At 52.6% G+C, this 23,201-nt stretch overlaps 1 protein-coding gene across 1 annotated transcript; it reads right to left on the reverse strand.

Moving 5' to 3' along the window:
* Window positions 1-955: 955 nt before the first annotated feature.
* Window positions 956-19,926, reverse strand: Plbd2 (phospholipase B domain containing 2). The gene is made up of 12 exons (XM_038344891.1): window positions 19,622-19,926; window positions 13,977-14,070; window positions 9,694-9,852; window positions 8,254-8,354; window positions 7,859-8,073; window positions 6,101-6,198; window positions 3,530-3,690; window positions 3,193-3,288; window positions 2,985-3,056; window positions 2,202-2,354; window positions 1,607-1,769; window positions 956-1,466 (listed from the first exon to the last, which is right to left on the reverse strand). Exons 1-12 carry the CDS (start codon window positions 19,894-19,896, stop codon window positions 1,299-1,301), a joined length of 1,755 nt encoding a protein of 584 aa, XP_038200819.1. The 5' UTR covers window positions 19,897-19,926; the 3' UTR covers window positions 956-1,298.
* Window positions 19,927-23,201: the final 3,275 nt, after the last annotated feature.

Below are 23,201 nucleotides of genomic sequence, written 5' to 3' on the forward strand. Positions count from 1 at the left end.
CTGGGCTGGCTGGGGCAGAGCCACCCTCACCGCTCAGGACCTTGGGACACTGGCAGAGCACACTCCACTGCCCACCCCAGCATGGCAGGGCTCTAGGACGCTGGTCTACATCCGTGCAGTTAGCTTTTGTGAGTATCACAAAGGAACACTCCCTCACTTTCCCAACAAAGTCCAAGCACTGAGGGCTCAGTGTGATCTACTATGAGTAAGGGTGAAGCCTGATATTCCAGGGAGTGCAGCTCACATCTCCCAGGACCCCACCAACAGATTAGGCAGGAAGGACTAGAGCCCAGACCTCTGGTTCACAGGTTGAGTTCTCTGTGAGACCAAACAGGGAGGACTTGGTTTCTTGTGGACCTCACAACCAGACTTAGGATCTTGGTGGTCAGCAGGGCAGGCCAGAGTAGGACCCAGAATATAGCACGTAAGATGGACACTGAGGGAAAGGGTTGATGGACAGAGGGACTGACAGGGAGGAACTGGTGGACTGACAGATGAAAAGCAGACGACAGGCATGGTGGCCCACGTGTAAATCCAGACCAGCCTGAGCTACAGAGCAAGGGTTGTCTCAGAACCGAAAAGAAAGGGTGTGCGGTTCTGGCTGGGTGGGTAGGTGAGGACGGGTGCTGGGAGGGCAGGGGCTGGACGGATGAGAGAGCGAATGGGTGAGTGAGTGGACAGTGGTAAGTGGGTTGGCACAGGAGCGAAAGGACAGATGGGATGGCGAGAACAATGGGCAGGGCGTGGTACAGGGCCCTGACCTTCACTGCTGCCTCACAAGACACAGCGTGGCCATGACCCCTCCTACTCAGTGGGAGTACAGCCCGTGCTTGGCTCCCTCAGAACAGAGCCAGGGACACCTACCAAGAGGCCAGGGGCAATTGGGCTGGAGGCGGGGCAGGAGAACAGGCTGATGGTGCACCCCTCCTGCAGAAAGAACACAACACCCTCCAGCTACCAGCAGCCAGAAACTTTGGTTTTTGTTTTCAAGCATCTACCTCAGGAAAGCTGCCCAGAGGGACACGGACTGTTCCCTGAGGTGATGGGCCCGCAGGCTAGTAGTGACAGCAACGATGAGCCCTACTGGAGTCCCACACAGACACCCAGGATCCCACCAGGCCCACAGCCAAGCATAAGCCCCAGCCCACTGGTGACAGGCACAGAGCATGAGCGGTGAGGGGCAGAGAATCAGCTCTGAGCCCACTGGGTCTGTGTCCCTGCAGGGGACACCATCCAGACCAGAGCCTCAAAGGGTGGGCAGCCACACAGAATGAAGGCAACTGGGTGCAGGCAGATCCTCAGTCCCATGGGACCTGGATGGGTGAGAATGTCCAGAGATCGGGCTGGCCCATGTGCAGCACGTTGTGGAACGGCGATCTACTCCACTGGAAAGGGGGTAACTGGTCCCACGTGGGGCCACTGGCCGCCAGCATGCTCATGTGCTTGGCCAGGGAAAAGCCGGTCACCTGGAGGTCAGAGAGCAGGCCGCTGAGTCAGAGCACCATTCTAAGGCTGACCCCAAAGCAGGTATCCCTTAACCTTGACCCGATCCTTCATCCGTCCCACCCTTCCCCAGGCCATGTGGCAGCTGGCTTGGGTGGCGAACCTTTACATCGATGCCACCGTGGGCACGTTGGCGCAGGGCCTGAAACGGGTAGGAGCCATTGGCAGGGTTGAGATCAGAGCGGGCAGAGATGGCGTTCTCCGCATTGGGCTTCGGGATGCAGGCTTCACACAGTGACAGAGGGTCGTGAAGGAAGTCATTGTACCTGTATGCAGATGGAAGGGATGCTAACAGCCCTGGAGAAAAGCCAAACTCCTCATGGCACAGGGTGGCCCTGACCCCTTCCTGAACTTCCTAGGCTTCTCCCAGCACCAGCCATGACTCAGGCATGGCCAGATGTGGCCCACTCTTACCCCTCCACAGGGTCACCCCAGTCCCAGATGTGGCCTACCCTCACACCTCCAAGGGGTCACCCCCCAGGCTCTTCTTGGGGGAGGTTCTCCAGGCCCCTCCACCAAGCAGGCAGACACCTGGTCTATTCCTCAACAGCGTGTGTGGGGACTCAGGCTGCCTCACCACACTTCAGCTCCAGTCTGGGGCTCCCCAAGGAGGGCGGGGAGCAGCCCGCCATCTGCAGCCTAACTGTCACAGACACACACGTGACTCCCCGCACCAAGCCAGGACTATGCTGACCCACCTCATGAGCCGGACCATGGAGGCCATGTCCTTCACCAATGACTGGTCCCTCCGGAAGATCTGGGCTCGAGGGTTCTTAGTGTAGGAGAACCAGTCTCCATACTGGGCCACCAAGGCCTGCAGCCCACTAGCGTTGAACACAGTCTCAAAGAACCTGCTGGGACAAGGGTGGTCACCCACGACTCCCACTGGCCATGACTGACCGTCACAGTGCAGCTGCTGTCAGGGCCACATCAGGCTGTAGCAAGGCCCTCTTGTACTGTAGGGGATAAACCTGGGCTCTGGGGTCTATTTCAGAATTCTCTGACCAAGGAGCTATGGATGAGCCAGGATCCCTGCCTCAGTTTCCACATCGATGGAATGAGAATGAGAACAGGCGCCTACACTCAGGTATCATGGTCACAAGGACCCAATGGCAGGTCCTTACACCCTGAGAAAGCCCAGGCTGTAAGGCAGCTCGGAGGAACCCAGCTAAGACTGGATTTATTGGGACGCAGGCTGCCCCAGCTATGCTTCAGCTTCCCTGGGTACTACATGGGCATCTCCATCTCTCAGGGGACGGGGGTGGGTTCAGCTGAATGCGTGGCAATATCCAGTGCCAAGGTGTGTCCATGCAAAGTCACCCGGCAGCGGTACCAGAACTGGAGTCACAATGAGGTAGAACTTTAACAGCAGGAGAGGGGCTGGGGCAGTTCTCATTGCTCTGCGTGTTTAAAATGCCACCGGGGAGGGAGCCTGCCTCAGGGAGGACAGATGGGGTGGGGGTGAAGAAGGAAGGACGTACGGGATGTTGTAGCTAGCCCAGTAGGTCGTCTTGTAGAGCTCCACAGTCTTGTCGGCCACCACCACCATGCCCCTGAGGCCCGGAGAGAGGGACAAAGAAAGTGAGGGACAAGCTCTGAGGGCCCTGAGCAGGAGCTGAGCTGTGCTGTGTCCTGAGCCTCCCGCCTGCACCCATCAGGGACCCTCCTCCCTCTGTCCCCAGGACTCACGGGATCTGTTCTAGGATAGTCAGCACCCGATTTCCAGGGCTGGGCCCACCAGGGATGAATGCCTTGTAGTCCACAATCATCCACTGGTTATTATACCTGCCAGGCACAAGGAAGGAATGACTTTAAGTCTGAAACGCTTACAGGAGAGGATAAAAGAAAATTCTTTCATTCTTGAGCCTCAGTTTACCCAAACAGAAATCAAAGAAAGGGCTTGGGTTGCTCCAGTAAGCATTTGCAAGAAGGGGTTGGGCAGAAGGCCCCAGAGCCCTGATGGTCCCCTCTGTTCTGAGTGCTAAATGGTCCCCAAGTAGGGGTATGGGGCCAGGAACGCACGCACGTGCCACTGTTGAACCGCTTGAAGACTTCTGCCCAGGTGGCCCCATCCAGGGCCAGGCGATTGGCCACGATGTTTCGAATCCACTCCAGTACACAGCCCTGGGGCTGCACGTACTTCCACAGGGCTGGGTTCTTGTTGCCGATAGTGGTCTCCAGGGTGACCTGTGAGACAAGGCGGGCTGCAGATCCACATGGCAGCCCATCCTGTCCTGGCTCTAAGTCAATGTTTATGCTTTCCTTACAACCCTAACTTGCTTTAGTGAACACCCCTCTTGGATTCCTTGGAAAAGTACTTGGTTTATGTGGGGGAGCGGGGGGGACTCAGGATCTTGTACCCAGCTCAGCCTTGGGGACCAGAGGGAGCCCAGAATGCTACTCCTGGGTGCCTCCCTTGTCAAAGGGTGAAATATTTCATCCCAGCCCTTCGCTGAACTCAACAGGCGGGGCTGGTGGTTTGAGGCTATTCACCTGGCACCGCTGCCTCCAGAGACTTTGTCAAGAACCCAGCCCACCTCGCTCTGTCTGGTCACAAGGCAGCCACTGCTGCCTATGAAACCTCTCACCTCATGGCCCCCTGGAGCCCTCGTGTCTACATAAACATGCCCTCTTCTATTTAACATGCATAGTTAAAACCAATGCAGAACTAGCCAGGCGGTATGGCACATGCCTATAACCCAGAACTCAGGAACCAGAGGCAGGAAATTTGCCACAAGTTCAAGGTGAGCCTGGTCTATGGTGAGCTCCAGGTGACCCAGGGCCTCAGAGTAAACCCTGTCTTAGACCAAACAACAAAACTCGGAAGAGTCAAGCGGAGCCTGGGAAACCTGACTTTCAAACAGCGACATCCTGGCAGGTGGTGGGTGGCCCTGCTGTGGGAGAATCTTGACAGTTGAGTCCCAGTCAGCTCTTGCCACCCTCCCCCTGGAAGACAGGTATGCAAGACCCAGGGAAACTAAAAGACAAGCCCGCCAGCTGGTCACGGTTGGCGATTGGCCCCCGAGCCTGAAGTCAGAGTTTAGTCCCCTGTGCCCCCAAGGATGCTGGCCTGAGTCTTTCTTTATACGAGGAGGCAACAAATGGTAGGACCCACATAGGACAGTACTTTAGTGTTAGGGTTTTGTTTATTTGGGGTGCATCTGCAGTGTCACACTGTAGCCCAAGCTGACTCCAAACTCTTGGTGATTTTGCTGCCTCGGCCTCTCGAATGCCAGGAGTCCAGGTGTGAGCATAGCGAGTGTTCTACAGAGGACACAGAGGACGGGCACAGTGCCGCACACCTGTCTCAACCCCTGTCCTAGGGAGGTGGAGGCCAGCCTGGACTACATGAAACCCTGCCCCAGAAAACCAGAGTAAGAAAGAAAAAGAGAAGACAAACGAAGACGACATCTAAGCTGGGCCTGGCCCGGGCATGGAAGCCCAGTCTACTCGGGAGACTGAGGAAGGAGGACTCCTGGTCCGGGCTACGAGATGCGCTCTGTAAAAGCCTGAGCTACAAAGTGACACACCGCCTTAAAAACCTGAATAAATAAATAAAGCAAACAAACAAAAACACAAAAATAAAAAATAGCCAGGCAGTGGTGGCGCATGCCTTTAATTCCAGCACTCGGGAGGAAGAGACAGGTGGATCTCTGTGAGTTTGAGGCCAGCCTGGTCTCGAGTGAGTTCCAGGACAGGACAGGACTGTTACACAGAGAAACCCTGCCTCGAAACAAAACAAAACAAAACAAAACAAATACATACATACTAAATACATTTTAAAAACAAAACAAAAAAACATAAAACAAAAACAGAAGTCTGAGAAGGTCCCTAGCATCCTACACTGTCAAAGGGGTGGATGGCCTCCTATGCTGGCCCAGTGAAGAGGCCCAAGGTTCTACCACACATGTGCAGACAGACACAGACACACAGACAGTCTCTGTCTCTCTCTCTGTCTCTGTCTCTCTGTCTCTCTGTCTGTCTGTCTGTCTCTCTCTCTCTCTCTCTCTCTCTCTCTCTCTCTCACACACACACACACACACACACACACACACACACACAGAGGATCCTCTGGGGAAGGGGAAGCTTGTTGGCCTGAGGCTCCTGTGTCTCCCATCCCCTGCCCCCCCCAGCCTCTCCCACACTAGGAAAAAGCAACAGCAAAGACAAAGAGACATGAACCCCACCACGCCTGCTAGTACCCCTCACATCAGCTGCACCCAAGCGCTTTCTGCATCAAAGTCCGTCTCCTGGCAGCATCAGTCTGTGATCTCGGGTGCCAGGAACACATTTCTAAAGGGGCTTGGATGCCAGCCAGAGAGCAGAGGAAGCAAGGCAACTGTAAACAGCAGCTCTCAGAAAGTGGCCAGGTTAGGGGGTGGGGAGAGGGGAAGGCAGTGGGAGAGCAAGGTCACTGGCAGAAAGGAGGTGTTTATGCTGAACACAGAAAAACAAACCAAACCAAGGTCATTGCACTCAAGGGCCTTGCAAAAGTCCCCAAGACCAGCAGCTCAGAGGCTCTGCACACCTCATCCTTCACTGTATCCCCAGAGCCTCTTTGCTGTGTCCCCAGGGAGCATGTGACTCGGCCACTTACCAGCCCACTGCCCAGGATGTAGAAGTCATCACCGGAGAAGATGGTGCCCGGGTAAGACGAAAAGACCACGTTGTTGCCAGCAATCAGGGGGTTCTCCTCTGGGAGGGGGGTGAGCTGGTCAGGCAGGCCTTGTAGGGACCCCATACCCCATCCCACAAGACTAGAGTCTCAAGTGAGGAACAAGTAGTCCTCAGGGAGCCACTCTCATCCCGTCAGTCATTTGTTACAGCAAATGAGGCCCTTCATATAAAATATGTGGTGGCACCTGCCTGGAATGCCAACACCAGGAGGCTGAGGCAGGAGGGCTGCTCCAAGTTCAAAGCCACTTGGACTACACAGTGAGTTCCAGGTCAGTCAGAGTTATGAGACTCTAATTCAAAAAGGAAGTGGGGCGGTGAGGAAGAAGAGAAGGACAATAAGGAAGAGGAGGAGCAGCAGCAGCAGAAGGGGGAAGAGCCCCACTAGCTGTCTCTACTGCTTCCACAACACACTTGGAATACAATGAACAGCAAGATGCTCAGCTGCTCCTCCGTAGCCGGAAACAGATTTCCCTTAAACACTGGTGAATCAGTTTTTAAAAGGAGTAAATAAATTCATCTTAAAATGTAGATGGATCTAAATTCATCAGGGGATCTGCAAGTGAGGAGCTCAGAGTGGGTGGGTGTTTACTCTGGACCCACGAGATTTGTGATTGTATATTACTGAGACCAAATGAGGAATAAAACAATGAAAAATCAAAAGGGACCTTGGAACAGCTACAAGTAAACAACCAATCCACAGGGAAAACCTCCGAGGGCCATGAATGTCACCAATCCGCAGGGAAAACCTCCTGAGGGCCGCGGATGTCACATTTGCACGTTTCCCCTGCACACAGCTTCCACATGTTGGTGGTACTGTTTTAGGGGACTTGTTCTGCATGGAAAAATATCCCCAGCCATTAATTAAGCAGCTTTTTTGTTTTGGGTTGGCTTGGTTTTTCAAGACAGGGTTTCTCTGTAGCTTTGGAGCCTATTCTGCTGTCCTGGAACTCACTCTTGCAGTTCAGACTGGCCTCAAACTCAGAGATCCATCTGCCTCTGCCTCCCGAGTGCTGGGATTAAAGCATGCCCACCACCACCCGGCGCCTTAAGCAGGTTTTTTAAAGCATTAAAAATGCCAGAAAACATCGTAGTGAGTGCCTGTCGTCCCAGGACAAGGGAGGCTGAGGCAGGAGGACTGCTATCTAAGGGTTACCCGACTATGTGCAACCGGTTTATCCCCATTGCCATTGCTTTGCCTGCCTCACTGGGTGACTGTCTATGGTGGGCACACACTAGAGTGAGTTCAGGGCCAGCTGGAACATGGAGCTGAATGGTACAGCCCTTGCTCAGCAACAAGGCCCAGGGTTCAATACCCCAGATAGAGCCAGGAGAAGGTAGAAGGATAAGGTGCAGGCAGACGGGTGGATGGTTAGTAACCTTGGAGCCAGCTGATAGATCTTGCTTGCCAAATAAGAATTCCTAGAATGGAGCTGGAGAGATGGCTCAGCAGTTTAAGAGCACTGGCTGCTCTTCCAAAGGACCTGAGTTTGATTCCCAGCAACCACATGGTGGCTCACAACCATCTACAGTGGGATCTAATGCCCTCTTTTGGCATAAAGATGCACATGCAGACAGAGTACTCACATACATAAAATAAATAAATCTTAAAAAAATAAAAATAAAAAAGAATTCCTGCCCCTGTGCACCACCCTCCTGCAAGGCTGCTCCTTCCTCCCACCTTGCGGCCCCTCCCGGAACTGCAGCCGGTACTTCTTGATGATGCGTAGCATGTTCTGGTAGGAGTTCCATGTGTTATGTGCCACCAGGAGGTCACGTGCACCTGGCAGCAGCTTGATGAGAGCAGAGCAGGAGCCAGAGCCCAGGGAAAGCTTGGTGCTGGTCTTATTCAGCGCTGGCTCCAGGTCTTCCAGGTCTCCAGCAATCTGCAGCAGGCTGAGGAGGCAGGACGGGAGGGTGAGCAGCCACTCTGCACCCACGTCACATGAGGCTCCAGGGGTCAGCAGACCCCCTGTGTTCTAGGGGCAGGAAATGGCAGAGAGCTGGCACGGAACTGGGATGACTATGAGGTTCACGGCTCCTTACCCACCCTGTGCAGGCTGGGGGGGCACTTACAGGAACCCCAAGGGTTTGATGGTGAACCTCCCTGTTGGGAAGGTCAAACGGCCTTCGTAGCTGTCCTCCAGGCCTTTCAGCTGCAAGAGAGTCAGCCGCACCTAGGGGAGGGACAGAGGGAGGATGAGGCCCCCAGTTCACCCCTCCTATACCACTGCAGGGGCTTGGACCTGGTCCAGGGGTGCTCCACAGGCTCCAGCCAGCCCTGAGCCCTCTCCTGCTTTCAATAACTCAACTGTATGAAGTATCTTCATGCTGACCCCAAGTCCGCCTCACTTAAGAATCCGGATCAAAAGCCACCTCCTCCTCAAATCCTTCTATTTGGCCAGATGCCCTGCCAAACATCTCCCTAGTCTTGGACGCTGGCTGTGTGGCTGACCCTGGCACCTGCCCTAAGGTTGCCTTCGCCCACTGTCAGTTCTGCCTCAGCACCTGTAACTAGAGGCATTACTGTGCCCCTCACCGGGTCTTGGCTGGTGCTGGACAAGTACCAGAAATTTTAATTAATTAAATACAGGCAAGATAGATGGCTGTACAGGATAGAAATGGATGGACAGCAGGGGATGGGTAGACAGATGAACAGACAGAAGGATGGGTAGAAGGATCAACAGGAAGGTGGATGGATGGCTTGGAGGGTAAATGGGTCGGTATGTACATGTGTGGGTGTCTAAGCAGATGTACTGTTGGGAAAATGGATACCTTAGTAAGCAGATGCATGGATGGGTAGATGGATGGGACAGAAGGGGCACTGGGTGATCTGGAGGGTGGATGGTGAGGAAGCAGACCTACGGAAGGAGGGGTAGATGAGTGGTATGTGGAGGAAGGGAGCCTGAAACAGCAAGGGTTGTAAATGGGTTGTCAAGGAGAACTATGGGTAGGAAGTGTCAGCCCTGGAGGATGTACAAACAGGTGGCAGGGTCATCCACAGAGGCTAATGCCTGCATTATGCAGCTAAACCCTCAGGTCTGTAGAGAGTCACAGGTTCTGTGGCTTTTGCATTGACGACCTAGCCGGCAGCCCATGGAGCTAGCTAGCTACCCAGAACCTGGCCCCTGACATTATCCAGTCAGTCAGAGCTCAGCCCCGGAAGGACGGCAAAGCCTGGTTCCTCTGCATGCTTTCCCTTTCTCCTCCCTTCCTTTCTGAAATGGTGTGTGCTTTATCCAGCCTTCCACCACCTCCCTGACAGCGAGAGCCACGAGCCACCACTTAGCTACATCTAGGTTCTTTGACAGCAGGAAGGCAGAAAGGGCCGGACATCTGGGCCAGGATGGGCAGCTGGAGGTACATCAAGCAGACAGATGGGAGAGGAGGGCAGCAGAAGCTGACAGATATTAAAGTAGAAAGGACTTCTAGCTCACTCAGAACTAGCCAGGGACTGCACAGGACATGGGCACACCCAAAGAGCCACCTCCCCTCAAGCAGGGCAGCCCAGCCCACCTGGTGCCAGTATGAAGAGTCCTGGCTAAGCTCCATCTCCCTCTGCATCCATTCCAGGTTAGTCTCCAGGAAACTCTTGAGCTTCTCACAGTAGCCGACTTCATACTCGAAGGGGCCACAGTAGTTGACCACCGTGTTCATCCAATGCATATAGATGAGCTGCGGGGAGGGAGGCAGGGCAGCTGCTGCTCTTTGTGCAGGACCCTAGGACTCGCCCCACCAGAGTGCAGCGACTCTCAGCCCCCTTCAAAGCCCAAAGCCTCTGAGTCACCCTCCTCTGGAGCCTGTGATGTGGAAGGCCTACACTAGACTGCACCTCCTCTGTTGCTGGGACCTGGGTTGAACAATGCGCTCCAGGATCAAATACAGGGTCTTGGGTCGTTTTTGTTGGGTTTGCAGCACTGGAGATTAGACCCAGGGCCTCATGCAGGCCAAGCAAATGTTCTGCAAGGCCACCGCACAACAGCCTAGCCCTCAGGTTTGGTTTTATTTGGGCTGTTTGGAGGTAGGGTCTAATGTAGATGAGGCTGGCCTTGAACACCTGATCTTCCTGCCTCTACCTGCCAAGTGCTGGGTTTATAGGTGTGCATTTCCAAGGCTGGATATACAATGCTGGAGATGAAACCAGCTATTGTTTGGATTTTTAGACAGGCTCACACTCTTCGTCTGCTAGGATTACTCCAGGCACTGTGAGCATGTACCACTACTCCTGTCTTGACAAATGTGTTTCTGAACAGCTCCATGCTGTTCCAAGCACGGATGACAGAGGGAACAAGACAAGACCCCTGCTGACTCACTGGGCCAGAAAAGTGTGCCAGGCTGTCGGAACTGCCTAGGTGCAGTGTGCATCAGCTTGGGCTTGCCTCCTGGAAAAGAGACTGCAGCCATCCCACCTGTTCCCCAGCTGATGGACATCAACAACCCCTGGACATGTGAATGAGGTTATCCCAGGCCACCCAGCTACTCCAGTTCCCTGCTAGCCGACTACAGCAACACCAGTGAGCCCACCAAGGTCATCCTGACCCAGCCCAGAATAACCAGGGCATACAGCCAATGCTCCCTGGGAGGAGGCCTGCTGGTCTATGGCTCATGCTAGTGAGCTGCCTCAAACAGGTGGACATGATGAAGCCTCCAGTGCTCTGAGCTAGGCACTGTGGTTGTCATCCCCACAGTGGTCCAGCTTGGGCCGGCCATCCAGAGGCTGCTTGGAAGAGAGCCTAAGGTTTGAGGCTTGTCCTGGAAGGGGACTCTGGGACCCCGCTCTCTTTTTTCTGGTTCATGAAGGGAACATCTTGCTCTGCTATGTATATGTCCCTGCCACTGCAGTCCAAATCCCACCAGAGACCCAAAGCAATGAGCTTTGGGCTGGAACATCAGCCAAACAAAATAAACCCTTGGCTTTATGAGTTCAGCGCCTTGGGTATTCATCACAGTGAAGTGAAACCACTATATCCACTTCACAGCCGAGGAAACCGACACATGGGCAGGTAAGTACCGGTGTCCCTGAACACCAAGACAATGAGTCAATGTCAAGATGTGCTTTTACAAAGTACCAAAGCCCCACACTCTCCAGGCAACTGATGAAGATAACTTCCAACCACACATCACCCTACTAGGAAGCCTCTCCACCACAAGCTACCCCCACCCCCTGTCCCATAGTGACATGCCATATCCGGCTTAGACCCAGGCCCTTCTAATGCCCCCTGTCTCCTTGTACCTTCCAGAGCCTCAAGAGCATGGCCCATTGGCTGCCCTACCTGAGGGTCAGGCTGGGCTCAGCTAGGAACTAGACAGAGACTTAGGCCAGACAGAGCTGGGTTCTAATGCTGCCTCTCAGCTTGAATGGCTATTTCACCTTAAGGAAGCACATGACAGGACCAAGTCTCATCACCTTTCCCCAGTGGAGACACCAGGAGCTGAGACCTGGTGAGAAGACACAAGCATGTCCCTCAGGGTCCTGGCACAAGAGCCACCATGGCCTTGTCTCAGTGTCCCCAGCAGGTTGTGTGTCCCTAGAGGCAAAGGCTCCTGGGAAGCTTGGATGGAGGTTAAGCTTATGAAGAATCCCACAGAGGCTGCTTCTGTGACCCCCTGACCCCCAAAGCACAGCTCACATTATCCAAGGCCCCCACTGTCACTGCTCCACCAAGCTCCACCAGGACAGGGCCTCTAGCCCTGAACACCCCTTCCATGTCCCTGGGTCATCAACTGGATACACACTCAAGTAGTGGCCAGTGGACCCTGAGTGGATTTTACTCTATAAATTGATGCCCAGTAATTTCCCAAAGCGGGTGTCCACTTACCACCCATGCAGTGTGGGAACAGCTGTTACCCACAGCTTCTGATGGCTGGGGCTCCTGACAGTGACTGCCATCCCTACAGTTCCAGGCCAGGTAAGCGAGAGACTATGCTATCTGGGGGTTTGACGCAGAAAGGAAAGCTAGTTTAACAAAAGTAGGAGCCAGGTCAAGTGATGTGTATCAGTGCTCAGGAGCTGAAGCAAGAGTGTCACGAGTTCAAGGCCAGCCTGGACTACAGAGGGAGATCAAGGTTAGACTAGGCAAACGTGTAAGACTGTTTCTAACCAAAGAGTGCAAAGAATCCTGAGATCAGCAGGAGAGGCTTTCTCAATATGCACGAGGTCCTAGGCTTCCTGGTTCAATCTCCAGTATCAGAAGGGGGGGGGGGAGGCACACCCTGTAATCCCCACACTCAGGAGGCTGAGGCAGGAGGATCCTAAGTCAGAAGTCAGCCTAGACCACACCGTAAGAGCCTGTCTCTAAAATCTTAAAAGGGGGCTAGAGAGATGGCTCCATGGTGCTTGCTTCTCTTGCAGAGCCAGAGTTTAGTTCTCTACACCACTGTAACTCCAGCCCCAGGAGAGCCAACACTCTTCAGTCTCCTTGGATACCTTGGATACACACATGCTCTTACATACACACCAACATAAACAAAAATAAGTCTTTAGCCAGGTGGTGGTAGCCAGCACTCAGGAGGCTCTGCAGAGGCAGGCACATCTCTGTGAGTTCGAAGTCAGCCTGGTCTACAGAGTGAGGGCAACACATAGAAACCCTGTCGCAAAAATCCAATAAATAAATAAAAAAAGTAAGTAAATAAATCTTTCAAAAAATACCAAAGGGGGAGAAGACATGAAGGCAGAGGGGAATTGTGGATGTTTTAGGCGAGAAAGGGGCCACTTGGAGGTGTGTAGTTCAGGAATGCAGCAAGGGACACAGGTGAAGTACAAAAACATGTATGTATAAAAATGTCATACTGGGGCCACGGAGATGGCTCGGCAGGTAAAGGAGCTTGCCACCAAGCCTGATGACCTGAATTCAGTCCCTAGAACTCACATAACAAAAACAGCCTCCAGAAAGTTGTCCTCTGACCTCTACACATGTATCCTGATGTATGTGCATCCACCCACACATACAGACAGACATACACAAGATAAACGGTGACGATCAATTTTAAAATGTCATCAAGAAACTCATTATTTTGTACCTTAACTAAAAACCATTTTCTGAGGATATACAAATTCAAAAGGAACAGGAAACATTACGCAGAGTGATGGTCATAAGAAGGCTCGCACTTCCCAGCACGCATGATGAACCCTGGGTTCCATCCCAGAGCTGTATAAATCGGGTGGTGACACACTACTGTGACCCCAGCACTAAGGAGAATCAGGGACATCCTTGGCTACACATGAGCCTCTATCCCAAATCAAACAAACACAGCCAGGAGGAGGTGGGCACCTCCCGCTGTATGGCTGCACTTCTGTGAGATGTTTGAGTGTTAGCTGGGTGGGTTCCTCCTGGGTGACGGAGACACCCGAGAACTGGACAGTGGTCTAGCTGCACAACCTGAGAGGTGTACCCCAAACCACTAGATTTTTCCTGTTTCACTGTTTCCCTCCTCCCTTTTGGGGTATGGTCAAGACTGTTCCTGAAGTCCTGATCCTTGTCCCTCCATCCCCTAATTGCTGGGATGACAGGTATGAGTAACAGCCTATGGGTTTTTGTTTTTTTGTCTCTAGCCCAGGCTACCCTCAAACTCATCAATCCTCCTGCCTCAGCCTCCCAACTCATACAGTAACAAGTGTGTTCCACCATGTCCAGCTTCATGTGCTGTTTTGAAGCACAAGCTTTTTCTCCCCGCCTACACGGAGGACAGGAGGCAGGGACCCATTCAGCTCAAGCATCAACCCCACTGAAGGCCCTAAGGATGTCCTGGCTTGGCTGGGGGCAGGCAGCTAGGACCCCAGGCTTCCCACGAGGCCTTACCTCCTCGGACACAGAGGCCTCCACCACACCAGCTGCATAGGCCTGCAGGCTGTCATTGTAGCTTCCATTTGTGCCCAGGTCCAGATAGGCCCACCTGGAGGGGAGAGGGAGGACATTCAGTCAACAGCAGGGCCCTCAAAGCCAGCCTTCACAGCTAGACCCACGGCTGCAGGCGCTCTGGGGTCTGGCTTTCCACTCCTTATGTCACATATGGAATTGAGGACCTTATGTGCCGGGCAAGGGCTCCAGCTCCGTTTTTGTTCTGTCTGTTTTTCAGACAGAGTCTTACTATGTAGCCCAGGCTGGCCTGGAACTCCAATCCTCCTGCCTCAGCTTCCTAAGTGCTGAGATCTCAGGTGTGTGACACTATGCCTGCACAGCCTCTAGCTTTAGACCATGAAAACGGCCTAGTGAGTAGCAGCGGCCCACACAGATGCCGGTCGGCCTGCCTGCCTGCACCCGCATACCCACTGGACCAGATCCCCGAGACAGGAAGTACTGGGTCATAGGATGGATTCCAGAGACTAAACCTGCCTCCTCTGCCCGCCTATGCCAACTGATGTCCCCAGTCATGCTGGCCATCACTTCCTAAGCTGTCACTATCTAGCAACCCCACGGGTTTGTCCAGTGGCAACTTCAGTCCTTCCAGGCAGGCACTGCTAGTGGTCCCATCACATGGAGGAGGAGAGGACTGAGTCCAAAGTTTACCATCACGTGATGTGTCCTCTTTACTGTGAGACTCTGCAATGTCTCCACCCACAGCCACATGTACCACCCACATCCACCTGTGCTGGATCACACATGTGGCTTGCTTTGCCCAGTGGGACAAGAGAAGAACCGACATAGCGCTGTTAAGGAGATCAAGAGGCCTCTGACTCCCCACTGCCCTCCTGTGCCTCTGCCGCTGTCATGGAAGGGACATCGCAGCCAGTCCACAGGTCCCAGGAATGGAAGGTGCCCAGAGCGGAGCAAGTCTGAGGACATACAATGGCCCCACAGCTTAGCTCCATGAGCCAGCAGTCCTCTGGACCATTTGTTATGGGGCGCTGTTGCCCAGTGCTAACTGATATACTTGCAGGGTCAGTGGCCTCCAAGCACGGAACAAGACTTCTGTGGAGTCAGGTTACCATCTCTATTTACTCACAGAGACCTGAATTTCCACAAAGCTCCACTTCCCCAGATGGGAGTGCTATAAATTATCACCTCAACCCTTGTTCTCATTTTCTTAATAGAATTATTATTAAATATTTCTCCCAGAGGCTGAAGAGATTGCTCAGCAATTATGAACACTTGCAGAGGACCCAAGATTAGTTCCCGAAACCCACATTAGGCAGGATCACAAGAGCCTGAGAGTCTAGTTCCAGAAGATACACCCTCCTCCTCAGGCCTCTGCAGACACCTGCATGCACACAGTACATAAACTCACATAGGCATGCACACATAAACAAATAAATATTAATAAATATATTTTTAAAAGAACTCCATTGAGTTGGGGATGTAGCTCAATTGGTAGAGTGCTCATCCAGCATGCACCAAGCCCTGGGTTCTGTCCCCAACCCTTCGTAGACTGGGCATCTGGTCACATGACTATAACCCAGGAGGTGGAGGCAGGAGGATAACAAGTTCAAAGTCATCTAGGACAGCCTGAACTACATGAGACCCTTTCTAAAGGAAGGAAGGGAGGGAGGGTGTGTGTTGGAAAGACAGTTCAATCAGTGACGTGTTTGTAATTCCAGCACTGAAGAGGGGGAGGACACAGGCAAATATTTGGGGCTCTTTGGTCAGGCAATTTCACCTAATTAGCGAGCCCCTAGCCAGTAGGAAATCCTGTCTCAGAAGACATGGTGGCCAACACCTGAGGTAGACCTCTGGTCTATGCTCCACATGCATGTGCACGCGCACGCACACACACATCAACAACAACACCTGCAAAAGCCGAAGATGGAGCTAGAAAGACAGCCCACCAGTGAGGAGCACTTGGTGCTCTTGCAGAGAACCAGGTTTGGTTCCTAGCGTCCCCACTTGGCTCACGACTGTCTGTAATTCCAGTTTCAGGGGATCCGATGCCTTCTGGCTCCTCAGGCACTGCATACACATGGTGTACATACATGAAGACAAACACACAAACAGCAGCAGCCCAGGGGAGACATCGGAATAGACCACAGCCCAGTAGGAACTTGAGGACAGCCTGGACTTTCTCACACAAACTTTCCCACTCTTACAACAACAACAAATGATTTAGCAGGAGGAAGTTAGAGGGTGGCTCAGCAGTTAAGAGCACTGGCTGCCCTTCCAGAGGACCCACATGGTGGCTCACAACTACCTATAACTCCAGTTCCAAGGGAGCTGATGCCTATTTTCTGGCTTCTGCAGACACCTGCACACATGTGAATACACACACACACTTCTAAAAATTATTCATGGAGTTTTTAAAGACAGAATCTTTCCATGTAACCCACCCTAGACTCATAACAAGATCTGTTTCAAACTTTAAAAATAAAAGGGCCTGGGGGTGTCAGTTCCGTCATAGAGTGTGCTCAGCATTAATGCGTGAAACAATCCCACACCAGTTTGGATTCAAAGGGTTATTTATTTGAGGGGAAAAACTTACAGAACACCGTCCTACACGACAGCCAGGAAAGGAGTCTAGTGGCTGGAGCAAGAGAGTGAGCAGAGGGCTGCCGCTGCTTTTCAAAGAGAAAGAGACCACGCCCCAGTGCTGGTATCTCAGCGGCTGTTGGCTGAAGGAGCAGAAGGTGCTCTGCAGCACAGCATGCACACACCCTTGGGTTCAATGCCCACAGTTCCAGAAGGAGGGAGAGAGAGGAAAAAGAGGAGGAAAAGCAAGCAGTAGCATGCTTTTAAAAGCTGGGCCATTGCTAAGTGGTGGCAGCACACGCCTTTAATCCCAGCTCTCGGGAGGCAGAGGCAGGAGGATCTCTGTGAGTTCAAGGCCAGCCTGGTCTACAAGAGCTAGTTCCAGGTCAGGCTCAGGAAAACTACAGAGAAACCCTGTCTCAAAAAAACCAAAACCAGCCGGGCGGTGGTGGCGCACGCCTTTAATCCCAGCACTTGGGAGGCAGAGGCAGGCGGATCTCTGTGAGTTCGAGACCAGCCTGGTCTACAAGAGCTAGTTCCAGGACAGGCTCCAAAGCCACAGAGAAACCCTGTCTCGAAAAACCAAAAAAAAAAAAAAAACAAAAACAAAAAAACCAAAACCAAAAAAAGCTAGGCCATTGCCGAGGTGGGCAGGGGTCTCAAATGTCTCCCATCTTTAGCTGTCTCCCCACACAGCAGGCTTCTCTCTAGCCGTCTCCAATGGCTCCCCTTACTGACCCACTTCCCCAGCTGCAGCAGAGTCAGGATGCTCCCTGTTTTCCTAAGCTGCCTTCCTTTGGTGACTGGATCCAAGCAGAACGGTAGATAGCCTTCTGATAGGTAGAATCCAGTTGCAAAGGGAAAAAGGAGTGAGGGGCCTGACTTCCCCAGGGCGGAGGCCACAGCCCGCTGGCACAAGCTCCGCAATAGGGCATCTCCATCCACCACACACCAAATCCTAACAGCCTCAGGGCGTTAGTTCAAAGTCTCAAGACAGCTCAGCAGGTAAAGGTGCTTTCCACCAAGTCCAATGACCTGAGTTTGATCCCTGGGGCCTATGAGTTGTCCTCTTACCTCTACATACATCACAGTACACGCGCCCCTCCCACCCCCTGCCCATAAATAAATAAATGAAATAAAACAACTGAAAGTCAAACTGCAGGAAGGAAGGGAGGAAGGGAAGGGAATTTACGCTCCAACAATCCAAGAATTGGCAACAGCGAAACCTCCAGAAAGAGGGTGGACTCTAATTCTAGGAGAGTCTAGCTCCTGACCTCTCCCTCCAAAAAGTGAGACAGGCACCCCCAGGTTGGAGCTCCCATTGACAGGGGGACCAGGGCACGCCAGATGTCTTCCATTTGACCCAAGTACTCAAGAAGCTGTCTCCAAGGCTCTGTTTCCCTGCCTACAAATTGGGGTCCCCCAGCATGAACTCCCTGCACTGCTGGAATCTCAGAGTGAAGGGACATGTGACATAGGAGAGAAAGTAGAAGGCAGAAAAGATGCCAGCATGATGAGAGGCCTCAGTTTCCCCAATCATAAAACGGCCAAAGGACCCTTATTCCCTTCCCTGCCTCATTTCTCCTTCAACCAACAGCAGAGCTTTGTAAGTCCCAGTGAGACTTTGGGACCCCCTCAGCTCCATTTCAGGTAAGAGAACGGGCTCAGAGAAGGAGAGCCACTTGCCCTGGGTCACACAGCAGCGGATCTGAGGCTGGAAGAAATTGCTAACGCAATCAAGGAAGACCCTTCCCCACTATACTGGGTGCCATAGCTGGAGGCATTCTCAGTCCACTCAGATGTCCTCCTGAGTCCAGAGACCCCTCCCCACACAGTCCTCACGCTCTTGTACCTCCGCATCCAAGTAGGGGTTCGTCATGCCCTCTTGGCTCTGGTAGACCAGAACAAAAGTACGTGAATCAGCAGAGAATGGGCTACCAGATCAGTCTCCCTGACACCAGCCAGAGCTGTGATTTCCTTCAAAGAGCCAGCAGCCTTCTCTCCCTGGAAGTCTTCCTACATTGGCCACACCTAGCTGTTACCTCTGCAGTGACCTTCCAACGACCACCAACACGGGAGGTGTCTTTAGCATCTTGTGTCCCCCAAACCTGTGGAAGCCAATGCTGCAGGAGGCTGTGTCTTCTGAGCATGAGTACATCGAGACCTGGCGAGGGGACGTGCAGATTCTGGATGCTTCCCTAGCATAGCCTGAATCTGGTTTCCAACAGATTGCTGGCTCTGGCTTCTGGTATGACTTGTCCATCTCGTGTGTGTGTGTGTGTGTGTGTGTGTGTGTGTGTGTGTGTGTGTGTGTGTGTGTGTGTATCTCTACCCGAATCTTGACTGGCACTGGGCCCTTGAGACCACACACCAGGATAAGGTGAGCTTATCCTGACGGAGCACAAGTCATTATTCCTGGTGCAGACCCCACCACAAGAGCCCATCTTGAAGTTCTGGGTTTACAGTGGTGATGTGGGAGCCCAGACTGGCAGAGGAGCTAGTGAGAGACAAGAGGTCGTAGGGCCAGCCTGTGTTCCAAGAGTGACACTGATCATACTGATGAGCACTTAGCTCTGTAGCATCAGGCCATGAACTTGTCCCCAGATGGGCAGGAGTAGCAACAAGGATACTGTCTGTGCTTGTGTTTAGGGACCCTCAACAATCCCTCCGGCCTGGAGCCAGGCTCATTCCTGGAGCCAGGCTCATTCCTGGAGACCTGACTCTGGAGGGGAGCAAGGGCCTGGCCTCCTGGTCAGTTGTCAAAATCACTCAGGCTGGAGAGCCTGGCGTGGTGGCGCACGCTTCAGGTGGGAGTCTGTGAGTTGCAGGTCAGCTTAGCCTACACAGTAAGTTCTAGGCCAGTCTGCCCATGCAGACAGAGAGCTGGTCGCCCGGTCCCTCAGGGAGGATCCTTGTGGTTGGGGAAGGGAGTTAATGTGTCACCCCTTAACCCTGGGTCTGACCCAGCAGTGGACTCCCGAGGTCTGCAACCTCGAGTCCTGTTACCCGCCAGGCCCACGGCGGCGGCGGGGACAGCCAACCCTTACCCGGTCTCGCGGATGGCGTTGGTGAGGTTGGCCCAGGCCACCGCGTTGGGATGGAGACCGTCCACCAGGCGCAGCTGACCCGACGCGGAGTCCAGCAGCAGCGAGCGGATGCGGGAAACGGGCGGGTCGGGGTTTTGGTGCTGCCAGCCGGGCCCCGGCGTGGGGAGGGCTCCCGCTGGGCCGCCCAGCAACAGCCCAGTCAGCGCGGCCAGCGAGGACAGCGCCAGCGCCCAGCCTGCTCGGCCGCCGGGGCTCCCGTCCATGGGGGCCTCCATCGCGAACCTCAGCCGGGCCACGTGATTGACGCCCCGGGGGCGGGGCCAGGGCGGGGCTTCCAACCGGGCTTCCGGAGTGGGCGGGGTCTGTAGGGAGGAGGGGGCGGGACCCTGGCGGGGCACGCCTTAAAGCGTCCACTCTCGCTTCGCTACGGAAAGGCTCCTTTGCATCATTCCCAGAATTGCTGTTCGTTTGTTTGTTTGTTTGTTTTGGGACAGGGCTTCTCTGTGTAGCCCTGGCTGTCCTAGAACTCACTCTGTGGACCAGGCTGGCCTGGAACTCACAGAGATCCACTTGTCTGTGCCTCCTGAGTGCTGGGATTAAAGATATGCACCACCTCCATCCGACGCATATTTTTTAAAATTTTTTCCTCTTCCTCATCTTCTTTAAATTTTCACTATATTTAGGTTTATTTATTTTAGTTTATGTCTATGAGTGTTTTGCCTAATGTATGTATGTGCAGAATGTGAGCGCCCAGTGCCCTCGAATGTCAGAAGTCTTTGGATCCCTTGGAATTGGCATTATGATCCTTTTGAGCCACAAGGTGGGCTCTGGGAATCCAGGTCCTCTGTAAGATTAACAAGTGCAAGCGCCCTAACCACTGAACCACCTCTCCAGCCTCGATTGGGGGGAAGGGATTAGAGGGCGGGGATAAAGGGGGCCCGTGAGGGGAAGAACGACACAAGGGTGCAGGTGCCCCTGGAAGCCAGACTAGAGTGTTGCTTTCTCAGTTGTGAGCTGCCTGATGTGGGTGCTGAGACCCAAGCTCAAGCTGCCAAGAGCATCAAGAACTGTGAAACCATCTCCCAGCCCCAAATTTCTTTTACTGTCTGTCTGTCTGTCTGTCTATGAATGAAATACTCTAGTGTCACCCAGGCTAGCCTGAGCTACAGTTAATTCCAGAATAGCTTGGGATACAGTTTGAGACCCCGTCTCAAAATAAATGATTTTTTTAAAAGCCAAGTGTAGCCGGGCGGTGGTGGCGCACGCCTTTGATCCCAGCACTCGGGAGGCAGAGGCAGGCAGATCTCTGTGAGTTCGAGACCAGCCTGGTCTACAAGAGCTAGATCCAGGACAGGCTCCAAAGCCGCAGAGAAACCCTGTCTCGAAAAACCAAAAAATAAATAAATAAATAAATAAATAAATAAATAAATAAAAGCTGAGTGTACTCTCAAAGATTTCAAGACCGGCCTGGTATAGAAAGTGAGATCCTGTCTCAAAAATAACACAGAAGAGGGTAGCAATTAGCAGTTCAGTTCCCTTCAGACCCTCGACCTGCAGCAAGCACCAGACCCCAGAAGCCAAGGGCTGGAGCACATAAGCTGTCCCCACTCCAGATGGGCAGTACAAGCTGCTGGCCACCTGTGCCTCTGGACAACCGGGGATAAATTCCATGGGTTCACCTGAAGAAAGTGACTCACACCTATAATTCTAGCACTCAGGAGGGCTGGGGCAGGAGGACTACCAAGAGTTCCAGAATAACCTGGACTGCAGTGTGAAACCTTGTTCCCCTACCAAAAAAAAATTTTCAATATGTCCCTCTACCCCTATGCTGATGCACAACTTTCTAGAATGTCCCACAGGATGAGAAAGGTACTTCCTGAAGAATGCACACCTATATAAATCACTGGGCTGAGGCAGGAGGATTACTAGGATCACCAGTTTGGGACCTATCTGGGATATGTAGTGAGACACCATCTTTTTTTTTTTTTAATATGATGAATGGTTTGCCTGCATGTGTGTCTGGGCACCAGGTGTGTGCCTGGTGTCCCAGAATGTCAGTTCTCTGGGAAACGGAGTTACAAATAGTTTGTGAGCTACTATGTGGGTACTGGGAATCGAACCTGGGTCCTCTGGAAGAGCAGCCATTGCTCTTAACTGCTGAGCTATCCAGCCATCTCCCCAGCCCGAGACCCATCTTTAAAGAAAAGAAAAATGTAAGGTTCTTTGCTGGGCATGATAGAACATGCTTGTAAACTCCAGCACTCTAGAGTTGGAGGTAGAAGGGTTGAGAGTTCAAAGTTAGCCTCAGCTACATACTAAATTAAAGGACATTTTGAGGGAGTTATAAGACCCTACCCCAAAACATGACAAGACTACACAAGAGGCTGACCTGATAGGGCCCAGTGACAGTTTACCCTCTGGGGAGAATTATTCCCCTCGCATCTGTTCCAGTCACTGCTGTCATTTGCTAATCCCTTACTGCAAACACTTTCAGTCATCAGGTCCCTAACAGCTGGGGATACTGGGGCTCAAGCGGATGAAGTGACCTACAGTTACAACTAGAAATGTCAGCACAGGGATTCGAACCCACTGTGGAAGCATCACGGGACACTGTTCTTTGCAGCCACCAGAGGGCACACACAACCACATCTACTCTTGACGTTTCTGCCTGGCCCTAGCTGGAAGGGGAGGAGCCTGCTTTGGGTTCTAATCCTTATTCCCAGACGCCCTTGACCACAGTGAAACCAGGATTCTGAGCCTCCTGGGACTCACCTCTACAGCCTAAACCACAGGATTGCTGAGATGAAGGTACAGCCCACGGAATTTGGGACCAGTGCTGGGCACACCAGAGGTACCACAGAAACAGTAGGGGTGCATGATTAATGGGGACAATGCTGTGACAGTATACACACACACACACACACACACACACACCACACACCCGTGCTACTCTGCAGTGCAGCCTGGGTGCCTTCTAAGTAGGCTGTAAAAGTCTAAAGCAGTGGTTCTCAACCTTCCTAACGCTGTGACCCTTTAATACAGTTTCTCATATTGTGGTGACTCCCAACCATGAAAGTATTTTCATTGCTATTTCATAACTATAATTTTGCTACTGTTATAAATTGTAATGTAAATAGCTGTGTTTTCTGATGGCTTTAGGTGACCCTGTGAAAGGGTCTATCTACCCCTGAGGGGTCGCGACCCATGGTTGAGAACCACTGGTCTAAAGCCACTACATAGAGGAATGCATCCATAAGAACCTGAGTTCAGACCCCAAAACCCACGTAACAAGCTAGGCACGGTCTCCCATGCACCATAACCTCAGACCTGAAGGAGGCACAGACAGGAGAGTCCCTGGAACTCACTGGCCAGCCAGTCTTGCTGAATGAGTGTCCCCAGATTCAATAATAGATTCTCTGAAAAGATAAGGTGGAGTCAGGCATACTGGCTCTCTGTGAGTTCCAAGCCAGCCAGGGCTACATAGAGAGACCCTGTCTCAAAATAGTAATAATTAATAATAATAATAATAATAATATAGTAATGATAAATAAGCTGGAGAATAATTACAATCTTTGGTCTC

Source organism: Arvicola amphibius, chromosome 10 (assembly GCF_903992535.2).
Source record: "Arvicola amphibius chromosome 10, mArvAmp1.2, whole genome shotgun sequence".
Classification (NCBI taxonomy): domain Eukaryota; kingdom Metazoa; phylum Chordata; class Mammalia; order Rodentia; family Cricetidae; genus Arvicola; species Arvicola amphibius.